The sequence below is a fragment of the Coptis chinensis genome, chromosome 5 (genome assembly GCF_015680905.1).
Source record: "Coptis chinensis isolate HL-2020 chromosome 5, ASM1568090v1, whole genome shotgun sequence".
Taxonomy (NCBI): Eukaryota; Viridiplantae; Streptophyta; class Magnoliopsida; order Ranunculales; family Ranunculaceae; genus Coptis; species Coptis chinensis.
Window position 1 is genome coordinate 88,955,374 of NC_141460.1, and position 24,906 is coordinate 88,980,279.

Here is a 24,906-nt window from a genome sequence, read left to right on the forward strand (position 1 = left end):
ACAAAATCCTTCTAAGCACTATCTGACCACCTCATTCAAACTACAGATACCTATCGTCACCAGACTATTAGAATTTCAGAGTAAATTTAGTGAGACAAGCAACGATGGATGGGACCTTTGCACAGAAATCAAAGAAGTTCCACCAGCAGAAAGAGGACAGAGCCTTGTGTTTAAAGTGTTCCCTTAGCATCTTTTACTAATCGTTGACATTTTCTTCCCATTGCTTTCTTTTCGATTTCTCACTTTTTCTTTTCAAAACAAACCCAGAAACATATAACATTGACATTGGAGCACTGGACAGCTTTTCCTCACGCTTACTATAGTTTCTACTATTTCTGTTTCTCCTTCAAAAGTTGTATTTCCATCTCTATTTCCAAGTTTGTTTTAAGGAATGGGATAGTAGGAGTAGCTGATGCCACAGTTAAAATCAAAAGTGTATGATCCTTCATCGTAGAACTATATGGTAGTTGTTTTATATTTCAGACGCTGGGCATAGTATTTAGATTGGGCTTGTATAAATACAAGTGTGCATGAGTATGAACAACAAAGAAATATGAAACAACTTACAATAATGTTCAAATTACTAAGGCTTAGAAGTTAGAGGGCACCTTGTCGGAAAACCATGCTTTAGCCAGGGACACTTTCTTGTTCAAGTTCCAGGAATGCAGTCAGTATCCAGTAGGCAAACGGATGTTCAATCTGACTCCCTCGAACAAAATATGTCATTGTGTGTAGTTAAACAAATTGCTTAATTTCACAATATGCCCTTCGTTACTACTTGACTTGAAGGTCTGCCAACAACGGAAAAACGTTCTCATTTGGTCATGAACGGCTAAACCCACAGCCTAATGATTAAGGCCCAAGATTCTAACCAGATGGCCCATGATAGTCGTAAGGCCCGTTAATGAGCCCTCATGAACCTTGAAAACGTAAGCCATGATTTCATCCATGGGGAACAGACTTATAATTTTATAAATAAGAGAAGCATCTAAAACGTAAGCCGTGGTTTCATCCATGACTCTTCATTCAAAGTCCAAATTGTTTAATGTGACACTACGTCTAAAACTAATATGCTAATCGAACGGCCTAGATTAATGCACGCACTTACATTGGTCACTATATATACGCAACATCAGTTCCACTTAACACTTAACTTTCCAGTAATTGTGGATATTTGGTTCCAACGTATAAGTACTTTTTTGGCATCTTATTGTTGTTGCCACTTCTGCTTCTTAAATATATAATAAGCCACTGAGAATTTTAATCTGTAAGCAGATATAAGAGAAAGAAAGAGAGAATGGCTGAAGAACAAAAATTCCAAATTCCAAAAGTGAAGTTGGGAAGTCAAGGATTAGAGGTAATTAGTAAACCACATTTTGATTCTTTGAATGCCCATTTATATCATAGCATGCATTTGTGTTTTAGTTCTTGCTAGTATGTTTCTTATACGTTGTCAAGTGAATATGAACATAACAGACTCATTTTACAATTTGAGTATACACTTAAAAGTAATGCAGAGTTTGATAGATGAGCTAGATCAATTATGACTTATGTGTATGACCATATAGAGACAAAAGATTATAGAATTGGATCACTCAATTAGACTTTGTAGAATCCCATTGACTGTGTGCTTTTAAAACAGTAAAACGTAGAGAGTTGGATTTGGTTTTATGTTCAATACAACCAAATCAGTTTGGTATGGAAGTGGTGTATTATACTATAATGGTATGTACACTTCTAGGCTACTACATACGGTTTATGTTTGAAGTTGTGTGGAACATTTAGTCTAGTATTGAAACCAGCAATTGTTTGTCTCATCTACTGCTGGGCTACAGTTGGTTGTCTAGAACCTCAACAAATGGATGTTAATAATGTGTTCCTGCACAATTCGTCTGAGGGAGATAACATGTAATAGCCTTAAACAAGTACATCGGACGTGCTTTTAACAAATTAGTGCCTTTTTTTCTTAAAGCCAGTATCTCATGCAATGCCCTCCTTTCCCAATTGTGCAACCTTAAATTGATATGTATACATGTGTAATGTATTTGTATATGTAATCATCGCACTATTACCACTTCTCTTGTTTTGTATGTTGAGAATACTTTTTAAAATTATAGGCATGTTGGCGGCACTTTAACCTTAAATCGATATGTATGTTGACAGCACTTTAACCTTAGTATCAATCTTAGGCCTACAAGTTGCAATGAAGGACTCTGTCCTCTTTTATGGCTATTGAATTCCAGAAATCAAACGACGTCAACAATCTACTTGCTTGAGTCTACACCACTACACGAGTGATCCACAGTCCACACAACTTACTACAAATGTGGTAGTTGGTTAGAACTTGTTTCCACAATGTGACCTATATACTATTTAACCCTAGAAGTTTGTGGGCACTCTTCATCATAATTCCTTCTTAGTTGTATATGTAAACTCATCCTGTCAATGATGTTCTATGAAGGATTACTATCGTGTTGTCGAACACCTTTGTGTTTGTTGAAGAAACAGTCAAATTTGTTCTCCATTTTCACACAAAGTACTGTTTACTTGCCTATTCAGATGCACATTGGGCTGGATTTCCCGTATATAATGTCTTGAACTTTATGTTCAGTTCTAACTGCTATTCATTGTTTTATAGGTGTCAAAGTTTGGTTTTGGGTGCATGGGCCTAACTGGAGCCTACAATGATCCTGTCTCTGACGATGTTGGCATTACAATAATTAAGGATGCTTTCCATAAAGGTGTTACATTCTTTGATACATCAGATGTTTATGGACCCAATACTAATGAAGCGCTGATCGGAAAGGTATAGTTGCTCAACATTTGATCACGGATACTTTGGTTCATTTCGTTGTGTGTCTATCAATTTAGGTTTTATTAGTAGAATTGGTATAATTAATGTCATTCTCTTTACAATGTAAAACTGGCAGGCATTAAAGCAGCTACCTAGAGAAAAAATCCAACTAGCCACAAAATTCGGAATCGTACGAATAGAACCTACTCAAGTTGTAGTTAAAGGTACCCCTGATTATGTGCGTGATTGTTGCGAAGCTAGCCTCAAGCGTCTAGACGTGGATTACATTGATCTTTATTATCAGCACAGGGTGGACACATCAACACCCATTGAGGACACTGTAAGTACCTCCATCACATCATGAATTTTTGTTTAAGGATGATCCTGAAGTTTCTGTCACTGGCTCATTAATGTACAGAGTTTACGCTAGTTCTTCCCTTGTGAATATTACTTTTATAAGAACTGAATAATTTCTTCGAAGGCAGATGCGTGAACTTAAGAAATTGGTGGAAGAAGGAAAAATAAAGTACATTGGGCTATCTGAAGCCAGTCCAGACACAATAAGGAGGGCACATGCAGTTCACCCCATCAGTGCTCTACAAATGGAGTGGTCGCTCTGGACTCGCGACATAGAAGAAGAGATTGTACCTCTTTGCAGGTATGTCCAAAAGCTGTTGCTGAGTTTTGTTCAACTCTTATACCTTATTTATTAAGGCATTTTCATTCAACTATCAGAATAATTATCTTGTACTTTGTCCTGAATTTACGATTTTAATTATTAAAGAGGTAATTACTTGGAGTGTATTTATTTTCATTTGAAGTGATGTTACATAATATCCAAATCTCTGTGTCATTTCGTTGCACGGTGATGAATCAATTATTTATATCTTTTCAAAATTTTACTTTAAAAAAAAAATAAATTCATAAAGAACTTGTCCAAAGGTGCTCTTACTTATATGATCTGGGTTTTTTCTACTTGATCTGCAAATTGAAGCGCTGAGTCCTTGCACATTTAACTAGGACACCTAAAAGTTGTTGATATCTGAAACTGTTATGATGTGTGTGAATCATTTCTTTAAGGAATCTAAAGATACTGACATGTCCACATACGTAATATGTGTGTTTGCTTTATTCAGATTTGTTCCATAAATATTGTCAATTTTTTTTTTATACTAACTAGAATTACTAGAAATAGTATTACGTGCCATATCTTGGATTTGATTATAGTGGCTGTCAATTTTGAGATCACAAATGTCATATGCAATTCAACAAAATTGTGCATGGAGGTTGTATTGTTTCAATCATTTGCATAAATTACAGAAGTCGAAGACAGGGTCATGCAACTTTTGGTATTGGGTGTGTATTGGGATGATTATGTGTGTGTTCTAACATGTGTGGACCATCAAAAAGTTAATATTTTCTTAGAGTGGTGGATAGTGCAAGTCATTTTGTCTTGAAGTTTTGGCATATCTTTCTTTTCAACACAAACTATCCAACTTGGTTTTTGTTTTTGCCATCTTCTAGCGTCTTGATGCTAAGTGTTTTTCTTAACGTGAAGGGAACTTGGGATTGGCTTAGTGCCGTACAGTCCTCTTGGTCGTGGATTTTTTGCTGGAAAGGCTGTTGTGGAGAGTTTGCAAGCAAATAGTTTCTTGGTATGAACGTTAATTCTGGTCAGATCTTGTGCGCTACCCTTGTAGTTCATAGGTTTGGTATTCATGTGAAGGTTAGTGGACTAATTACCTCTGTATGTTCTTCATTAGGTATCACATCCTAGATTCACTGGAGAAAACTTTGACAAAAACAAGATCCTGTATTCTCGGATTGCAAACTTAGCTGCAAAATATGGATGCACTCCTGCTCAACTAGCTCTAGCGTGGGTTCTCCATCAAGGAGATGACGTTGTTCCTATCCCTGGTGAGTAACTATTTTTGTTTGTCTGATGCTCCTCATCAACCTTACTTTGTGCATTATACCCCTGTAGAAGTAAAGATGAAATTTTTTGAGAAAACTAAGGTCTTTTCCTTTTGATACTCAAACATATGATATCAACATTGTTGAGATGTTTGCCATGTATGAAGCCTTGCAGTATAGTATAAATGTTCATGGGCCTCTCCACTTATCACCAATTGGTTTTAAGTTGGATGATCACAATGTTTAAGATGGTATTAGAGCAGCCTATTGTTAATACTATCTCAATTTTTTTGAAAGGATCAACGGTTGAATTCTACTGGAGAACGTTATGGTAAATTATAATTACGATGATACATATGAAAATGCAATTTAATTTTAGGAGATGCATCATAGTTAAGCTTTGCAAATTTATTATATAAATTACCCCTGAATTCCAGAAATCCTTCTGAATCGTATTATGAATGATGTAACAAATAACTAGTTAGTTTTTTTCTTTTAAAAGGTACAACTAAGATAAAGAATCTGGATGATAACATTGGATCCTTCAAAGTGAAGCTCACTGAGGCAGATTTGAAGGAGATTTCTGAAGCAGTACCAGCCGATGAGGTGGCGGGACAGAGAATTCACAATAATCTGCACAGCTGTTCATGGAAGTTTGCAAATACTCCGTCTGCAAAAGATTTCAAGATCAGAACCTAGATATTTATATATTTAGCTTCTGTACTTGAACGTTACATTACAAGTTAATCAAGGTTTACATTCATGTCTATGTCGAATACACAAATAGGTTTTACATATACCTAAAGCTTGTATTTGAATAAACACCTAAAGCTGTCACCACTTTGTTTTGCTAATGGAAGTAAAAGTTTAGCTTATCTTAGTTGCATTTGGTTGATTATTCTTCTTTTATCATTTAAATTTTTTTGCATTCTACGAAAGGAGGCTCATTTTGTCAGGTCCCAAAAGTGACAACTCTGATAATTCCAGATGAAACCTCAGAAGCCAATTTTCACACACCCAACAATTCTCCTTTTACAAAAATGCAAAACACTAACGAGCTTAAAACAAATCCATGCAACCATGATCACAACAACACTTATTCACCACACCTATCCTTTAAGCAAACTTCTCCACGTTTCCTCCACACTCTCCTTAACTTACACACTCACTATCTTCAACCAAATTTCAAACCCATCCATTTTTCTCTACAACACTCTGATTTCTTCATTCACTAACAACCCACACCACACTCACATTGCTTTCTCACTTTATTCTCAAATACTTACTCATAACTCACTTAAACCCACTTGTTTCACATACCCATCTTTGTTAAAAGCTTCTTGTTCTCACCCGTGGTTATACTATGGCAAACCCCTTCATACCCATATCTTGAAATTTCTTGTACCAAGTTATGACCACTTTGTTCAAGCTTCATTGCTTAATTTTTACTCAAAATGTGGTATGTTGGATGTGTCTAGATATCTGTTTGATCAAATTACTGAACCAGATTTAGCTACTTGGAATACCATATTGTCTGCTTATGCTAAGAGTAGTACTAGTAATGAGGATAATAGTTTGTCTATTGAGACATTGTTTTTATTCAATGAGATGCAAGTGTCTTTAACTAGGCCTAATGAGAAAACACTTGTGGCTTTAATTGGCGCTTGTGCTAATTTGGGAGTTTTTAATCAGGGGACATGGGCTCATGCATACATATTGAGGAACAATCTTGAATTGAATCGTTTCGTTGCGACGGCTTTGATTGAATTTTATGCAAAATGTGGGTGTCTAAATTTAGCTAAACAAGTATTTGAGCGAGCAGTTAGGAAGGATACGTTGTGTTACAATGCAATGATTGGTGGATTCGCGATTCATGGTCAGAGTCGAGGGGCACTTGATGTTTTTGATAGAATGAGATGTGATGGAGTAAGGCCTGACGATATAACATTGTTGGTGGTGATGTACGCGTGCGCGCATGCTGGATTGGTTAAGGATGGTCGTAGAATCTTTAACACCATGGAGGATGAATATGGGATTGAGCCGAAACTTGAGCATTATGGTTGCCTCGTTGACCTTTTAGGTCGAGCGGGGAAACTTGAGGAGGCGAAAGAAGCAATTCGGGACATGCCTATGGAGCCTAATGCAGTGGTATGGAGGTCTTTGCTAGGGGCATCCAGGGTGCATGGGAATTTAGAGTTAGGACAGCTTGCTCTTAAAAACTTGATAGAACTAGAGCCAGAGACAAGTGGGAACTATGTTCTATTATCAAACATGTATGCCAGCGTTAATAAATGGGATGATGTGGAAAAAGTAAGGGAAGTGATGAAAGATCAGGGAGTTAACAAAGCACCAGGTTCTAGCTTCGTTGAGATTGGTGGAGCAATACATGAGTTTATATTGGGAGACAAAACACACCCACATTCAAAAGAGATTTACATGAAGCTTGAAGAAATGAATAGGAAGTTACACACATATGGCCACAATGCAAGTATAAAAGAAGTGTTGTTTGACATAGAAGAGGAAGAGAAAGAGGATGCCCTCACTTATCACAGTGAAAAGCTTGCAATTGCCTTTGCTCTTATTGCATCCAATTCAAGTGTTCCTATTAGAATTATAAAGAACCTTCGTGTATGTTATGATTGTCATGCAAGTACTAAGCTTATCTCTAAGATATATGAAAGGGAAATAATTGTTAGAGATCGAAATAGGTTCCATCATTTTAGGGATGGAAAATGTTCTTGTTTAGATTATTGGTAACAAATATCGTATTAATGCTTCTATGTTTTCTTTCTTATTACCCTTCAAGATACCTATTAGGTTGTGAGTGTAGGTTAAGGAATGGCAAAGACACATCTAATGATGAATTCATCAGCTCTTCGATAGACCTTGATATAGAAGAATGTGATATGCCCATTCAGAAGCTTGACGCAGTCCGTTCTTGTAAAGGTCAGATCCCTTGGAGCTTTCTAACGATATAATATTGGATGTTGGTTTTCCCTTAAGATTATTTTGGCCAATGTTGCTACCTTTTTTTCTGATAAAATGTTATATGACTGAATTCAGGATCTCATGGTGTCTCATCCAGTCTTTCATCCGATTCCTCATCAAATAGATGTTCCGCAACAAGGAGGATTGGAAAGGGGTGGAGGCGGCGTGATTATTTGCAGCAGAGATCTCGTCAAGAGTGTTTGAACACCATTAGGAACTGAAGAAGTGAGGATCACCAACATATGAATGTGGATTCAAAATGCAAAAAGTGCAAGCTACTTGATGTTTCCTTTGAATCTCTAAGTGAGTTGGGTTCAGTTGAAGATGAAATACACAAATACGCCTTCTGTTAGAGATTTCAAGATCAGAACCTAGGTGTTTTTTTTTTTTTTTTTACTGAACAATACCAATAAACGCATGTTTACCTTTGCAAAAAGGTATTTACATGTTAGCTGAAGCTTGTATCTGAATGAAGCACCTAAAACGATACTTGAGTACTTCAACTTATCTGCAGATGTATTTGGTTAAATAGCACAATCTTTTTATACTCTTTGCCTCCTGCACAAGGAGGTTGAATTCGTTTGTATTCCAAATAGGCCTATTGGGCACTGTTGCAACAGGAAAATGCACTCTGTAGTTTGCTATTGGATTAAACAAGTGTAATATAAAAAATAATTACCTGTTAATTGCAATTTGCAAGTGAAAACCAAACGTGTTCAAACTTCAAACCTATGCTGAAGTTCCGCTAACCATTTATCCATGTATTCATTGGGGCATTGGGCAATGGACACTGTCAGCATGAGTTCGTCAGAGACTTGAGAGTACGTAAAGATTCGGACGATGGGCATACTGATCGAAATTCCGTTTTTTACCCCTGTGAAATTTCAACCTTTTTGAGATTTTGAACGAAGCAATGGTAACTCACACAGTAGTAAAACTGTAAAACCAGTCAGCCAAAGTGTACTTTTTTTTATAAAAAATTAAACTGATCGAACCCAAACGTAATCTTAAAACTGAGGAACAAATCTAAAAAAGAGTTTGGAATCGAATGGAGAGAAGAAAGAGAATGAGATCTGAAACGAAGCTATGTATAATTCTCGGAATATTCATGACTTTGTTTCTACGAAATATATCGGCACTTTCTATTACCGTTAATGATGTGGAGTGCGTTTCTGAATACGTTCTCTATGAAGGTGATAATATTTCTGGCAATTTCGTTGTTGTCGATCATGATATCTTTTGGAGCTCTGATCACCCCGGCATCGACTTCACTGTACGTATCTCTTCTTTTTTCTTTTTTCTTCTGTTTATTATGGTGACTTGATTGATTTTAATGGGATTTTATTGATTTGGGTATTGGAATTTTGTTCAAGTTTGTATCTTTAGTGATAATTGGTTGTTATAGACTTATAGCTATCAAGGTAATGAATTTTGTTTTAGTTATTTGGGTAATTTGTAGGACTTAGGTGTGCTAAATTTCGACTATATTTACTTGCTTTTAACCTTGAAGAGTAGTAGGGAACTTGGAGGTTCAGATGTCTTAAATTCTCATTGGGAGAGATGGCGTGAGAATGCTCTGAAGTTCTTCTTGTTGGGTCAATTGATGCAACACTTAGGTTTGAATTGTTTCTACAATAGCTTCCCCTCATGTAGTTGTCGTATGTCTTAGACGCGTTTGGATTTGAACAGGATTGAAGGAGATATGGTGTAGAGATTAATTTTTGATAGGTCATGTTTTTTATAGCTGGTAATGATAGGAATTGGTGAAGTTGTATATGTGATTATAAGATTCAAATTATTCTTAGAGTGGATTTAAGGATTGTTCGAGTCTTCAGTGTTTTATGTCATTTTTCTCCTCCCTTTGTGCCTGTTTAAAACATGTTTGAGGAAGTTTCTTCTTTTTTCTTTATTCTCCCTTTTTTAGGTTAGCACTCATTTTGTTGTAGTTGTTTTTTGGAAGTCCTTAGATATATCACTTACTGATTGTTGTGCAGTGTACTAGGAGCCATAATTCGTGGTCTGTTTGTTCATGCACTTTTATTAGTTTATACTTTATAGTTGCTGTGTTACCAAATTTTCTTCTGACATGTCTTCAAGTGATTCTCAAAGTTTCAAAGAAAGAAAAGAAAAGAAAATTTGAAGATGGAAAGTAAAAATCACAAAGAATGATAAACATAATTGAAAAGGATGGAATATCTTGGATCCTCTCTTTTCAACCAACCAGCCAATGTTTTTTTTATTTGTCAGATAACAAGCAACTACATACTGCACTGTTTTTTATATCCGTTGGACTTCCTGCAGGTGTCATCTCCTGGAGGTAATGCGGTACACTCTTTGAAGGGAACATCTGGAGACAAGTTTCAATTCAAGGCCCCACGAAGTGGAATGTACAAATTTTGCTTCCATAATCCTTATGCAACACCAGAAACTGTATCTTTCTACATACACGTCGGTCATATCCCAAACGAGCATGACCTTGCTAAAGATGGTAAGTTCAAGTTTGATTGCAACTAGCTATTCATATGCCAAAAATATTTCTTTTTATCAGAATATGAATGTAGTAGTGTTTTATGCTAACCTCTGTATGGTTTCTGTTACAGAACATTTGAACCCTATAAATGTGAAGATTGCTGAGCTCCGAGAGGCATTGGAATCTGTTACAGCGGAGCAAACGTACCTTAGAGCGCGTGATTCTCGACATCGTCATAGTAAGTTTCTCTTACTATTCATTTTGGCATCCACTAGCAATTTCTGTTGAATCACTATTTTCTTACATTTTTATGGAGTCCAAACCTGTTGATTTATCATTTTCTCGACTAAGCAGTAAACCTTTCAACAAGTCGGGCGAATGAGTTAACTACAACCTACAATTTTGGTTGTTTAGTTCAACTCAGTGATGATATATAGGTTCTACCGGGGAATGTGCGACTGGTTTTCCTTTTAAGTTTTCTGTTAGTGTTGAATTTTTAGCTTTTTCTTTATGGAACCTGCCATAGGCTTGTAATCATCTGTATGTATAATTGCTTGTTTGAATAGATGATAGAATATTTAGTAGTTTAGGTTTTTAGATTGAAGTTACGGGGCCCATAAGAACATATCAAGCCAGACCCTTCGATAGCTATGGTGCCATGTGTACCAAATCAGGTTCGTGCCCCTCGGCACTCGGTTGGATGTCTCCTTGAACTGATTTCTTGATGTCTTCCTGCCCTATTTATTAGCTAACTGCTGAATCTTTGTACTCTTATTTTTGGCAGCAAACGAGAGCACTCGAAAGCGGTTACACTTGTACACAGTATTGGAGTACCTTGTATTGGTAGCCGCCAGTTCACTTCAAATAATATATATCCGTCGCCTGTTTAGCAACACAGTTTCATACAACAGGGTTGGGATATAGAAGAGTCCTATCACTGTCTCGGCTTGTTTAATTTATATTGGGTCAGTTTGTAGAATTTTCTCTTGAATCTGAAAATATCTGTTTTATTTATTTAATAAGACATTTTTCTGGTCGAAATGTTGTTTCTCAACTCAATTATTCTTCCACTTCAAGTTATTTCCACTTTGTATTCATATATTAGCAAGGTAGGAGCATAATAAGCCTCCATCATTGTTTTGATGTAGAGGCAAATTCCATTGGTTGATATTTGCAAAACTTTGAGGCAAACTCCATGGCATCATAACTCCAGTAGAAAATATAAGTGTAGGTGGAACTTTATTTTACTGTAAAAAATCCATTACGAATGAACAATTAATTTCAGAAAGAATGGGAAATTGCCTAGTTCAAGTGCCACCTCTTTGGCTCTTTCAACCTAGAAGCCGCTACTCAGTTTTTACATTTGACTGACAGACCAATATACTGCTTTTCTGCTTCCATATCTCCTAATATTCAAATGGTCGCCGATATTTTCTTTTTTCCAAATGGTATTGGATGTGATTAATGAATCGGTGATTTTAATTTGCAATATCAAAAGGCTATATATCTACTTTCCTACTGAGAATGTTATAAACTGTAATAATCACTGTTCTAAAAATCGGTCTAATAAAGCCGATCGTTTTTAAAATCGTGAACCCAAAGCTAGGGCTATATAGGCGGCCTCTAGGCGTCCAAATTTTTTTTTTTTTTTTTTTTTTTTTTTTTTTTTTTTTTTTAAATGATTAAATGTCGAAAAATAAAGGCCATAGGCAAGATTTAAATGAGTTTAAAATACCCCTAATGTAAATTATGTCACTATAACAAAAATATGTTTTTATATGAAGTCAATTTCTTCAACTATTACACATTTTGTAATAAGTATTTTTTTGTTTGTGTTTATTTTTGAATTATGGTAAATGATTTTCTTTATTTTTTGTAATATGTGTATATTACTATATATATTAGGAAAAAAACTCGGCTAGAAAAATAAAGCATCAAAGTGTGCTATATGGGCTGCTAAATGCCATACAGCACCCCCAACACACAAAATATTCATTCCAATAGGGCTGCTAGGTGGGTTCTAAATTTGGTGCTAACTCGGCTAGAAAACTATGTCTACCAAGGAAAACAAATTTGAGTGGGCTTAATTTTTCTTAACCAATGTGCCGAACTTTGCAGGTTGTATATATATATATATATATATATAAGTATATAACCACATTTTTTGCGTTGTCTACGAATAACTGATTAATATGCGCTTATTATTATTATTATTACACTCTTATCGCGTGCACACACTTGAGCTTCCATGCACCAAGAGAAAAATGAGCATGGCTCTGCAACACTACTACTACTACCACTGCACCCAATCCTTACTTCACCCCAAAGTCATAAACCCTCCTAAAACCCCATCACTTCAACTCCCTCAAATTTCATCTTTCAAAGAGCTTTGTAAGCAAGGAAAACTTAAAGAAGCTTTTTCCACATTTCAAACTTTTTTCACTAATGAAACCGCAACTCAATTTCCTTCTAATGAAGTTTACTCATCCATTTTAGAGCTTTGTGCTAGTAAGAAAGCATTAGCTGAAGGTAAACAAGTTCATGCTCATTTACTTACATGTAATTTAAGTTTAGATTCTGTGTTTATGAATACTAAACTTGTGTTTATGTATGGGAAGTGTGGGGCATTATTAGATTCTAAGAGTTTGTTTGATGAAATGTCTGAAAGGACTATTTTTACATGGAATGCTATGATCGGTGCTTTTGTTTCTAATGGGGAGCCTTTGGGGGCAGTTGAGTTGTTTAAGGAAATGCGGGTTTTGGATGTTCTTGTTGATGCTGTCACTTTTCCTTCTGTATTGAAAGCTTGTGGTGTGTTGAAAGATCTTGATTATGGGAGGGAGGTTCATGGTTTAGCCGTTAAAAGTGGGTTTGTGTGGAATGTGTTTGTTGTTAATTCACTTGTGGCTATGTATGCTAAGTGTGATGATTTTAATGGAGCTAGAGTGTTATTTGATAGAATGACTGAAAAGGGAGATGTTGTGTCGTGGAATTCGATGATATCAGCTTATTCATCCAATGGGAAATCTCTTGAGGCCTTGAGGCTTTTCCGAGAAATGCAGTTGGATGGTGTTTCCATGAACTCCTACACTGTAGTCGGTGTTCTTCAAGCATGTCAGGAACCATGTTTCTTAAGATTGGGTATGGAGATGCATGCTGCACTTTTGAAGTCTTGTCGTGAAGTTGAAGTATATGAAACTAATGCATTGGTTGTAATGTACTCAAGATGTGGTAACGTGAGTGACGCATTAAGAATGTTTCGTGAAATGAATGAGAAAGATAATGTGTCTTGGAATTCAATGCTTTCAGGTTTTGTGCAAAACGAGCTCTACTCAGAAGCTGTTGGCTTTTTCCGTGAAGTGCTTGACATGGGTTGTAAAATTGACCTGGTTTCAGTAATAAGTATTGTTTCTGCATCCGGTAGATTAGGGAATCTGTTAAACGGAATGGAAGCTCATGCTTGTGCAGTAAAACTTGGTTTTGATTCTGATTTACAGGTGGGAAACACACTATTAGATATGTATGCTAAATGTCATCGTGTACATTATATGGTCCAGGTTTTCGATAAGATGCCCGAAAAAGACATGATATCCTGGACAACAATTATAGCTGGCAATGCTCAAAATGGTGGTTACTTAAAGGCATTGGAATTGTTTCATGAAGTACAAGAGGAAGGGATGAAGGTGGATGCTATGATGATTGGGAGCACTCTCCTTGCATCTAGCGGCTTGAGGTGTGTTTCCCATATCAAGCAAATCCATAGTTACCTAATGAGACAATGTCTGTTTGATCTTGTGCTAGAAAATACGCTTGTAGATACGTATGGAGAATGTGGAGAGATAGACTATGCATCTCAAATGTTTGATAGGATAGAGAATAAAGATGTTGTAACATGGACAAGCATGATATCTTGTTACATTCATAATGGGTTCGCAAACGAGGCCCTTGAACTTTTCTATGGCATGGGTAAGGCAGGTATTGAACCTGATTTAATAGCACTGGTGAGTGTACTCTCAGCCTGTGCAAGCTTATCTGCATTAAAGAAAGGAAAAGAGATCCATGCATATCTCATAAGGAAGTGCTTCAGTTTGGAAGGGACTGTAGTGAGTTCTCTCGTTGATATGTATGCACATTGCGGACGCGTAGATAACTCGTACAGAATATTCAGTCTTGTTCAGTATAAAGACCTGGTATTGTGGACTACCATGATCAATGCAAGTGGAATGCATGGTCAGGGCAAGGAAGCCATCACTTTCTTTAACAAGATGATGGAGGCAGGTCTCACACCTGATCATATAACCTATTTAGCGCTTCTCCATGCATGTAGTCATTCAGGATTGATAGAGGAAGGAAAAAGGTATCTTGAAATTATGAAAACTGACTACAATTTAGAACCATGGCCAGAGCACTATGCCTGTCTGGTTGATCTTCTTGGACGTGCTAAATGCCTAAATGAAGCATATGATTTTGTAAATAAAATGCCAATTGAACCGACTGCTGCAATTTGGTGTGCCCTCCTTGGAGCGTGCCGCGTGCACTCAGATAATTCTCTGGGAGAAAATGTTGCTAGGAAGCTCCTCGAGTTGGAACCACAAAATCCAGGAAATTATGTTCTTGCATCAAATGTGTTTGCTTCTAATGGGAAGTGGAAAGATGTGGATGATGTGAGAATGAGAATGAAGACAAGGGGACTGAGGAAAAATCCTGCATGTAGTTGGATTGAGGTTGCAAATAAGGTGCATACTTTCATGGTAAGGGACAAGTCGCATCCACAATCAGAAGAGGTCTACTCAACATTGACTCAGATAACTGAGAGGTTAGAGAGAGAAGGTTATGTGGCTGAGACAAAGTTTGTTTTGCACAATGTACAGGAAGAAGAAAAGAAAAAGATGCTATATGGGCATAGCGAGAGACTAGCCATTGCATTCGGTCTGATTGGGACTTCCTCAGGTACACCAATTCAAATCACAAAGAACCTTCGGGTATGCGGTGACTGCCATGTTTTCACCAAGCTTGTCTCGAAATTCTTTGAGCGAAAGATTATAGTGAGAGATGCCAACAGGTTCCATCATTTTGAGGGTGGTGTCTGTTCCTGTGGGGATTTTTGGTGATGAATGGCAGCTGCATCCAAATAGTGGAAACTGGGTGTTGTTTTGGAAATGGTACATGTATACAGCTCAGTCAAGACTTACTGTTAAATCTTAATCTTGGTTGCTTGAACCCAGAATGCTACAGGTCAAGTTGGCACCGGCTCTGGCTATATGACAGAGGGTTCTGCAAGATGTTATGTTTGACCTGCCTGGGATTTAGCCAATGCTCTTTCGGATAAGATTTGAAGATTGAGGCTGGAAAGGAAGAAGTCAAAAGGGTGCCTGTGTGGCCGTCTTCCTTTTGCTTGGCGGAGATTAGAGCGAAAAACTAAGAGGAGAGCAGCTCGCCTGAGGCGTTGGGATCAAGTTCCTAGGTCTCCCAACCCTGGGCACTTGAAAATGCATTTTGAGGATTTGGGCAAGGACCAACAATCAACAATCAGCATTAGGAATCGGAGCTGTAAAAAGAATTCATATTTAGTGGCGATCAATATAACTCATGAATAACAAGTGACTCCAGATTGCTTTTTTGTTGTTTTGGTGAAACCTTATTGACTGATGAGTATGGAGAGCAAAATCCTGCCAATGGATGCATCATTTTTCTTGATCATTGTGATGTTTTCCCTTGTACATTTGTTGTACCATTATAAAATTATAATATAGCTGTTTGCGTTTCTATGATGTTTCTTCTCTTTTATAATATAGTGAAATTTATTCAATCACTGAATGCTATCTGCCTTATATATGATATCTTAGTATTCAAGATTCCAAAAAACAAAAGTTTTTTGTGAAACTTCCCTTAAATAAACTATCGATACATTTGCAAGTATGCATGTTTCCTCATGGTCCCTCAGCAGTACATCTCACTACAGAAAATTCTAAGCCGGTTGTTAAAGGACTGCTCTAGCAATGGACTTGCCAGCATTTCACGATATAAGATTACTCGGTATTGATTAGTGCAATGTCCTCTCCCTTGCGTTTCAAAGGATCAGACTTCTCTGACTGCACATAGCAAAATAAAGCAAAACTATAAAGTGGAGTGTGAAGTGTCTCAAAAATAATGGAGAATGACAAATTAGTAAAAAGCAAAAGTAGGGGTATATAATCTAAAAGTGAAGGAGTGAGAAGGCAGCCATTGCATTTAGGGTCCAAACCATTTGGTTTGTAGGAGTAGAGAATGCACTTAGACTTGATCTAGTGTCATGTAGGATTTATTTTCTTGTCTAGTTTTTCAATTAAGTCATTTACTTTCTTGTTTTTCAATTCAATCTGGTTCTTGCTTTTTACATTTCAATCAATCTTATTTCTTTTTGTTATCTCTTCAATCAATCATTTCCTTATATTTGCTTTCAAGTTTATGTCTTGTCAATGTTCAAAACTACTTTAGTTTTCAATATTCTTCATTACTTAGAACCAAAACTTGTCCTAAATAAGATCTTAGAGCATTTCTAGGTGGTGGTAGCATACTCTTCATATTTGAAGAATGCTACTACAGAAACTGGTCGCAAATTTCGACCGCAAAATTCATTGTAGACCCCACCTGCGCGACATTATTAGTATCGGTGCTTGCAGCATTACCATTGTCGACGACAAATGATATCGGGCGCCCGATCTACTAATGTCGCGTGCTATGCTTAATAAAATGTCACGCGACAGTCGGACTTTTGTCATTTCACAACTTTTTTTTCAACTTACTCTAGTTCTAGTTCTAGTAAAAAAATGAATTCCGACGACGAATACGTCTATAATAACCAAACACGATGGAGTGGTGACGGTGAGAAAGAAGAAAATAGTGGTAATAGTGCATACGTTTGAAACAATCCCATTGGTGATCTAGATGATGAACCAAACACTGAGGCTGACGATCCATTGCTGTTTCAGTATCAGCAAGTCGACTTTGAATTTCCTACTGATACTATTGATTTCAGCCATCTTAGGCCAGTGTCATTGAGGTTTCATGATATGCATGTTTCAAGAGTTGTTCTTGAACAACAGGTATGTATTTTAATTTCATATATTAGTCGTAGTAGTAGTTAATTTTAGTTGTTATAAATACGTACATTTTTATTTTTATTTTTATTTTTTTAATTTTAGTTTCATTTTGCGTACATCAGAAATGTGTTATGTATCGGGTTCGGTGCACTCCACATGCGGTTAAGACGTGGTGGGATGATATTAAGAAAGTTGGTGCACTTGACCATGTTAGAGATGCAATTTTAGCGACTCCCTTTAGCCATCTAGTTGACATACCTTATAGTAAGACTGACATTCAGGGAGTTATTGCTGGTTTAGTTGAGAGATGGTGGGATAGTACACATACTTTTCACTTCTCTCAGGGAGAGTTGGGCTTCACTCCACTAGATTTTACCATGATTTTTGGTTTGAGTATAGGATTAGGTAATCCATTGAGATGTAGCACTAAATTCCAGAGTTGTGCCCAAATGATGAGTTTTTTCCCTTGTCTGACCGAGGAGTCATATGACAATGCTGGTGTTAGGATTTCTGGTATCAAGGCTGCAGACATTACACCGTTGCATACTGATTTAGGATTGCAGTTTTTGATAAATTATTTGTCACTTGATTCTGATGATGGTCAAGCACATGCTGATGAGTATGTAAGAGCTTTACGTATGTATTTGATGGCCTTCTTTTTTTTCCTTCCGCCATTCCACGATTAACTTGGGGTATCTAGCCAACTTTGAGCACTTGCATGAGTTAGGCGGTATTGATTTTGGTGGAGCCATATACTGTCATTTGTTGCGTTGTAAAGATTGGGCTTCTCGGCAGACTGGTGTTGTTAGTAGTCCCCAAATGGGAGGGTTTGTCATTCTCTTAGAGGTATGGTTTTATGAGTATTTTCGTGTTGCAAATCCTATCCTCACAGAGTATACCGATGAGAGGCCTAGGCTCAGGGCTTGGCACGGACCTCGTAGAGCTCGTCTGACCAGTGAGATCAGTCATAACATAACTTCTGTCCGAACCCAGATCGAGCTTAGCACACAGGCTTCTATTGTTTGGAGGCCTTGGAGGACATCTCGTGCACATCGGGCGCCGAATGATCAGAGATACGCATTGATGATTTCTCATAGGAGGATGGTATTCACTTGTGGGAGTGATATGGAGTGGTATTTAGGGGATAGATGTTACAGACAGCTCACACCATGCTTTGGTATCTCCCCTGATCCGCCTACCCATGTATCAGAGGCTAAGGATATGACCTTAGAGCAAGTCATCGAGAGAAACGTGTATTGGACTTGGCTACAGGCTTCTGACCTAGTTACATTGCAAACTTATGAGCAGTACTATCGTTATTGGTTTAGGGTATCTATTGGTCATTTGCTCCTAGCTGTGGGTCGTACAGGCAACATTCATACGGTTAGCAATTTGGGTGTCAGATGTGAATTCCAGATTGGCCACCGGCCACAAAATGACGCTTCAAAGATGGACCATACACACATTTGTTCCAGCCGGATCCCCTCACCGAGTGGCCTTGGGTTTTCAGGTTTGAGTGATCCGAGTGGCGGGACGATTTACCGACCCATTTCTTCTATTGATGACACTTTCGCCGCATGCTAGAGAGCCTGAACAACTTGGACATCTACCTCTGGTAATTATTTTTTTTTGGTTTTGGTTTATTTTATTTTTGTTTATTATAAAAATGTCATAAATTATTAATGAATAATTATTTCAGGATGAGCTACGCATGAGATATGAGACATGCATTCGTGTAAATGATGGCTTGCGCTCCTCGATATTCGCCTATAGTGCTGAGAGAGAGAGACTTCTTTCCCAGGCTCATGTGGATTATGACGATTTGCAACGCCAGGTTGATGAGTTACAGGCTCAAATTGATCACACAAGGGTTAGTTCATCACAGCATGGCCAGTCGGAGAGTTCAGCACAAGGACAGTCGAGGAGGAGTTCATGGCAGAGGAGGCGTATGTAGGAAGTGATGACTTGATGATTTATAATATTATTTGGTGTATGATGATTATTATTATGTTGTGTGATTTAGAATTGTTCATTTGATCATTTTGATAAGTTCTAATTTACTTCCTTTGACTTAGCAAATGAATTGCAATTTTTATTAATAGAACGACAACTAATACATGATTGCAAATACATAAAATAAAAATAAAAAAAATAAAATACAACTATTACATACTACTAGAGTTACTCTAGTTATCAAGCCAGTCATCATTTTCTTCATCATTGGCTTCTTCGTTGTTGGAAGCTTCATTTGTACTACTTGATCCAGCCCTCTTTTCATATTTAGCTACAATTGCATCTTGTTTTAGCTCTAAAACCCTTCGCAAACGAGGATTGACTTTGTCAAGTGACATTGCCAACAACCTAGTCTCATTTTCCTCCTCTCTAACACGGAGTTTTTCTTGCTTCAAAAAGAACTTTTTTTGTGTTTTCTCTTGCTTCAATTTCATCATAGTTTGAAATTGCTTATTTAGAATCTCTTCTTTATTTCTTCGACTTACTTTAAAAGCTTCAAGAAAATCATCCATATTTTTAGCAGTGGATGCAACATTACCCTCGACAGTAAAAGCAACTTTCTTGTTCTTCTCAATACTTTGCTCTGCTTCCTACCGACAGACCTCTCCAAAAAACCTTCGGTACTGTTAGGATCGTATTCCGAGTACAGTGAAGGTGAAGGGGTAGAGTAAGGCGTTGAAAGGGTTGGGGTTGAGGGTGAAGAATCAAAACCTTCAACATCTCCGGATCTTGCTTTCTTCTTTGGTCTTGGAGCAAGTTTACGTTACATGAAATCGAAGTTCTTTGCCACTTTGGCGTATTTTGGACTAGATTATAACAATCTTGCCATATCAATGGTTTCCCAGTAGTAGCCGCATAAGTTGTTGCCGTGTCTGAAAGCTACGTTTATTAAAAAAAAAAATCAATATCAAGTAGTATATAAAATGAAGTATAAACGAATCTTACAATGTCTTCACATCCCCACCCGCTTGGAGGTTGTTCTTCAAGCTTTCTTAGTATAGCATGATATTTGTTGAAGAACGGTAAAATAATCGACCAACGTTGTGAGACTCCTTTCCACTTACGGTTGCGGTCAAAACCTTGAATTTGATTCATCTTAGCCATAATTCGTTCCCAATAAACTTTTCCCGATTGATCATTACCTATTATAGGATCTTCTCCAATCTCAATCCACACTTTAGTAAGAGCAATATTTTCTTCATTTGTCAAACTTGGACCCCTTCCTTGTTTTGGTTGTGACATTGAGAGTGTTGTGTGTGAAAATGAAGAAGGAGATGAGTGTAGATATATGGATGTAGAAATCCGGCCGTTTTTTTCCCATTGGAGCACGCGACATTAGGAGTGGTGCGCAACAGTGCAACTGGCGCGCGTGGTGCTGGTCAAAGTCAAAAAAGTTGTGGGGCAACATTTGCAATGACACGTGACATTACTAATGTCGCGCCGCATCCGCATCCAAATTGCCAAATTTGCGAACAAGAATGCGAACAAACAGGTGATGCAACCACGAATGCGACCACCTAGAGATGGTATTTTGGGAAATTCCGACGCATTCCTTCAAATTTGAAGGATGCGACCATGAATACGTCCACCTAGAGATGCTCTTACCTTCCTTTCTTCAACTCCCAACCATTCAAACTCTAAACAATCTAGGATGGACCTCACTTCTTACAATATTTTGAAGATACAAACCTCTATCACAGCTTCAAATGGTGCCGCCGTCATGGATTGAAGGAGCAAGAATGTTTGGTTGAGTATCTAAGAAGGGAAGCATCTTTCTCATCTTTTTCACTTCTTGTTTTTATTTTCGTTGATTTATTTCGTTATTTTTCATCATTGACTTATTTTTTTGTAATACTAGGTTCAGCAATCAACAGATGGAGAGGAGCTAAACTTGTCGATGGAAGACAACACAACTTGGTCGGAGCCGGCGGGTGACCGCTTGCGCGTCCGCACATACCATTGTGCGGGACCGCCCGTACATGTCAGCACACCACCATCCAGTTTTTTCCAGATCCAGATGTTTTTTGATGTTGAGTTGATCTAAGAGTCTGGATTTTGTAATAAAGTAGGATAAACCAGTGGAACTTGGTTGTAATAGTTAGAGATAAAAAAAAACGAAAAAAATATTAGGAAAAGTGGTTTTTGATTGATTTTTGTGGATGAACATGAATTAAACTTGGTTGAAGTTGTATACTTACCAAGGGATTAGAGTTTTCTTTGTCTTGGGAAGTTCAAGTGTGTGAAGCAAGTTGTGAATCATAGCTCACACACTTTGAATCAACTTGGTAATCAACACTTTAAGTATAATTAACTCTAGTTAATATAGATTATCAATCTAAACTAGTTAATCTATTATATTAGTATAGTATTAGTTTAGTTTTAATTTTTCGGCCCTTGAAGGTAAAATTGTTTAATTATCAAAAACCCAACTTGTGGGTTTTTAAGTGAACCTTTATTGTAACTTAAAACAGGGTAAAACTCAAAAGGTTGGGCCTGATTCTCAGATCACGTGCCCATCGACATCGCCTTCTCCTCAAGCAGCGTGTAAGCACGGCTTGAGAGGTAAATTCTAAACCTCCTCGAAGCCCAAGTAAGAAGATACCTTGTGTGTTCAAGCATGTTTACGTGATTGTTTGAAATTTAATTTCCACACTGCAATTTACATTCGTGCATAAGGCTGAACCCGAGCCACATAACAACCATTGGGAAGTCATTCCCCAATGTAGGTAAATTGGACGTTGCTTGATTCTTGAATCCCTAGACAAAAAAAATGAATTAAAATCAATCAACTAGAGCCCAAAGTAGTCACGCTCCTCCAGAAAAATACAAAAATGTAGCCACAGGGATTTAGAGTAATCAGTTACCAAATTCCGGTGGACCAACTACCTTCCTCACTCCCCTCCCCTAGATTCATCGTGAGTGAGATTCTTGGTAGCACATCACTTGGTGAAGTGACTGCCTACTCTTCTGAGATGTGTAGTATAGTCATCCTAGTCTCGTACCCAATTGTTCCCTTGAATAGGGCATAGTAAACTATAGACCAAACAAATATTTTCAAAAATCTAAAGAAATGAATTTCTACTGTTTGTGCATCATCATTGATTGACCATTCATGTCCTATCAATATGCATCGCAACCGTCATAGAATTACAATGCAAACCCCGAACCTTGTTCTTTTTGCGGTAGTCCTTATCACTAGTTATCCCATTGTCTATCATATACCGAATTCGAGTCTACTATGGGACATCCTTACGATTACGAACCTCAATTCTCAAACTTCCCTAGTACCCCATACACTCAAGAGTTTTCTAGTCATGCTGACAATTTATGGAGTTCCACCACAAATATTTAACCACCATTTATATATCCACCTGGTCAGTCAGAATATGGTTTCACCTAAAACCTATTACCATTCACATCACCATCCATATCAAATTCATATCCCACTCCACCATCCATCACAGACCAACTTTATCAGGAAATGGCCAAGCAAACAATACTAACTCAGCAAATAGCAACTACCTTATGTTTTCTCCATTCCAATTCAAAAGATGTCACATCTGAGACTAATATTCTTCCTACCAGTCCAGAACCCAACCGAAAAGAGAAACAAGGTATTATTATAACAAATCCAATTGCTAAAGCCCATCCTGATAGTTCTGACCAATTAAATCCCCCATCAACCTCCACCTCACTATCGTGAAAATTCCAGATCTTATGATGATGACTATATGCCTGAAGTCACAGTTTCTCTCACATGCCTTAATGCATCATCACCAATAAATGAGAAAACTCTGGCAGAAGAAACTCAAGAGCATGTATTGGACTCGACATATTTGGAAAATGGCATTGAGAAAATTTATGAAGATGTAGGCAGAGATGACAAAGAAAATGAAGTGCTTGGAAAAGAGGGAATAAAATCTATGGTGGAAAGTGGATTTCAATTTAGTTTGGTCGTTAAAGACTTATCGATGGAACAAATTTGTGACATCCTTACTATTTCAGAAATGAACCATAATCTTGTGGAAAAACCAAAACTAGATGAAGAATTCTATGAGTCCTCGAGATCATGTAAAGAACCACCACCCAACCTAAATTAACACCTCTTGAAATCCAAACTCCATTCATCAAAAATCCACCAATTTCCGAGGACAGTACCACGAAACCAAATTTGCACTTAAGCCAATTGCCTTTGAGATCATTCATAATTTTCTAAACCTTCCCAGTAAAGAGACTTCGTCCAATATACAAATGTAAGAGTCTATCATTTCAATAGTTGAGATACATGGTATGTCTTATTCCCCATCATCTGAGCCTCATAAAGGACATCTACTACCAACCTCTCACTCTTTTGGACAATTCAACTATGACGGGTTATTGCATAAATTCCATGATGGGTTACACAAACATCCTTCTATCATTCTGCATCTTACACTCCAAATACATCATTTCATTCTGTTTGGGGGTGTATATTTTCATATGTTTTTCTATATTGATCCCCAACTGTTTAGATTATTAGTATATAGTTAACAACATATCATCAATCTCATATGCATAGTTTTGGGGAATCTGACTTAAAATGACCCCACATATAATCTTGAATATCTTACTATAAAAGATTCATATCGTGTTTTCTCGATGCATTCCATGGGAGTGCATCATTAAGATAACCGGACCACTTCACTTGGAGTGTGTGGTTGTAAGTGCAGGAGCCTTAGTCCACATATATCTCGTATTTTCTGTGTAAAACACTTTTTACTCGTAGTTTGAGTAAGTGTGAACCTGTGGAGCGAGTATACAATTTTTCATTTTCTTTATTTTACATTTCTTTGTCAAAATAGTTGTTTTTTTTCCTTTCTCATTATGAAAAGAGTTATATGATTTTCTAAAACTAAAAAAATGAGCAATGGATTCCACGTAGACTAACCCTTAAAAGTACGCAATCTTCATTCTTCTAAGGGCGGTTTGAGGATCAATTATGTGTTACTAAGGGTCGCCCATATCATCATGCACTTTCTATCCCAGCTTAAACCACATAGATACCAATTGTCCCTTGTTTAACAACATATCATCACTTCAACCACCAAATACATTCAGACAAGGACAAGATACCTACAACAATCAGAATAGAGCATTGGTTCCATCCTATTTTAACTAGAACTACCAAAATCCACCAAAGAGAACTAGTTCCACCACCCAATAGTGTCTAATCAGCTAAACCCTTCTATTATGTCTTGCTCAGTAAACCCCCCAACACACATAACTGAAGATACAGTCTAACTAGATTGGGTTCAATAAAGAGCCGACACGAAAGTTGCCTGAGATTACCTGTTATGATTTGTTTTCAAAAGCTTAGCGTTTAGAATCACAGCTTTTTGAGTACAAGTATCTTAAAACATCTCTCCATAGTTTTCAAAACTAGAGGATATAAAAAATAAAAATTATATTCCCTGGAGTAACCAAAATGATACCGGATCAACGTATAATTTTATCTTCTTGTCAAACCCTCTCTATGGTTAGAGATACTTTTAGATTGAGAAAACCATTTGTTTTTAAAACACACACACACACACACACACACACACACACATGCACACACACACACACACATTTCACATGTGTCTGTATAGATAGTTACATACTTT

At 37.2% G+C, this 24,906-nt stretch overlaps 4 protein-coding genes across 5 annotated transcripts; all 4 read left to right on the forward strand.

Annotated features, from left to right (window-relative positions):
* The first annotated feature begins 1,002 nt into the window (after positions 1–1,002).
* LOC147499844 (perakine reductase-like) lies at positions 1,003–5,583 on the forward strand. Its single transcript, XM_086561608.1, has 7 exons — positions 1,003–1,357; positions 2,639–2,806; positions 2,931–3,134; positions 3,280–3,452; positions 4,353–4,449; positions 4,558–4,711; positions 5,211–5,583. Exons 1-7 carry the CDS (start codon positions 1,298–1,300, stop codon positions 5,405–5,407), a joined length of 1,053 nt encoding a protein of 350 aa, XP_086417734.1. The 5' UTR covers positions 1,003–1,297; the 3' UTR covers positions 5,408–5,583.
* Positions 5,562–8,243, forward strand: LOC147499845 (Pentatricopeptide repeat (PPR) superfamily protein). 2 transcript variants are annotated; one of them, XM_086561607.1, is made up of 3 exons: positions 5,981–6,167; positions 6,401–7,654; positions 7,772–8,243. In XM_086561607.1, exons 1-2 carry the CDS (start codon positions 6,120–6,122, stop codon positions 7,463–7,465), a joined length of 1,113 nt encoding a protein of 370 aa, XP_086417733.1. In that variant the 5' UTR covers positions 5,981–6,119; the 3' UTR covers positions 7,466–7,654; positions 7,772–8,243. The 2 variants fall into 2 exon arrangements, with proteins under 2 accessions (XP_086417732.1, XP_086417733.1); XM_086561606.1 differs by having other exon boundaries at positions 5,562–7,654.
* Positions 8,244–8,643: 400 nt separating this feature from the next.
* LOC147499846 (emp24/gp25L/p24 family/GOLD family protein) lies at positions 8,644–11,207 on the forward strand. The gene is made up of 4 exons (XM_086561609.1): positions 8,644–8,969; positions 9,998–10,184; positions 10,297–10,404; positions 10,951–11,207. Exons 1-4 carry the CDS (start codon positions 8,745–8,747, stop codon positions 11,088–11,090), a joined length of 660 nt encoding a protein of 219 aa, XP_086417735.1. The 5' UTR covers positions 8,644–8,744; the 3' UTR covers positions 11,091–11,207.
* An 897-nt stretch (positions 11,208–12,104) lies between these two features.
* OTP86 (Tetratricopeptide repeat (TPR)-like superfamily protein) lies at positions 12,105–15,937 on the forward strand. Its single transcript, XM_086561610.1, has one exon. The coding sequence runs from the start codon at positions 12,359–12,361 to the stop codon at positions 15,275–15,277; it is 2,919 nt and encodes a 972-aa protein (XP_086417736.1). The 5' UTR covers positions 12,105–12,358; the 3' UTR covers positions 15,278–15,937.
* Positions 15,938–24,906: the final 8,969 nt, after the last annotated feature.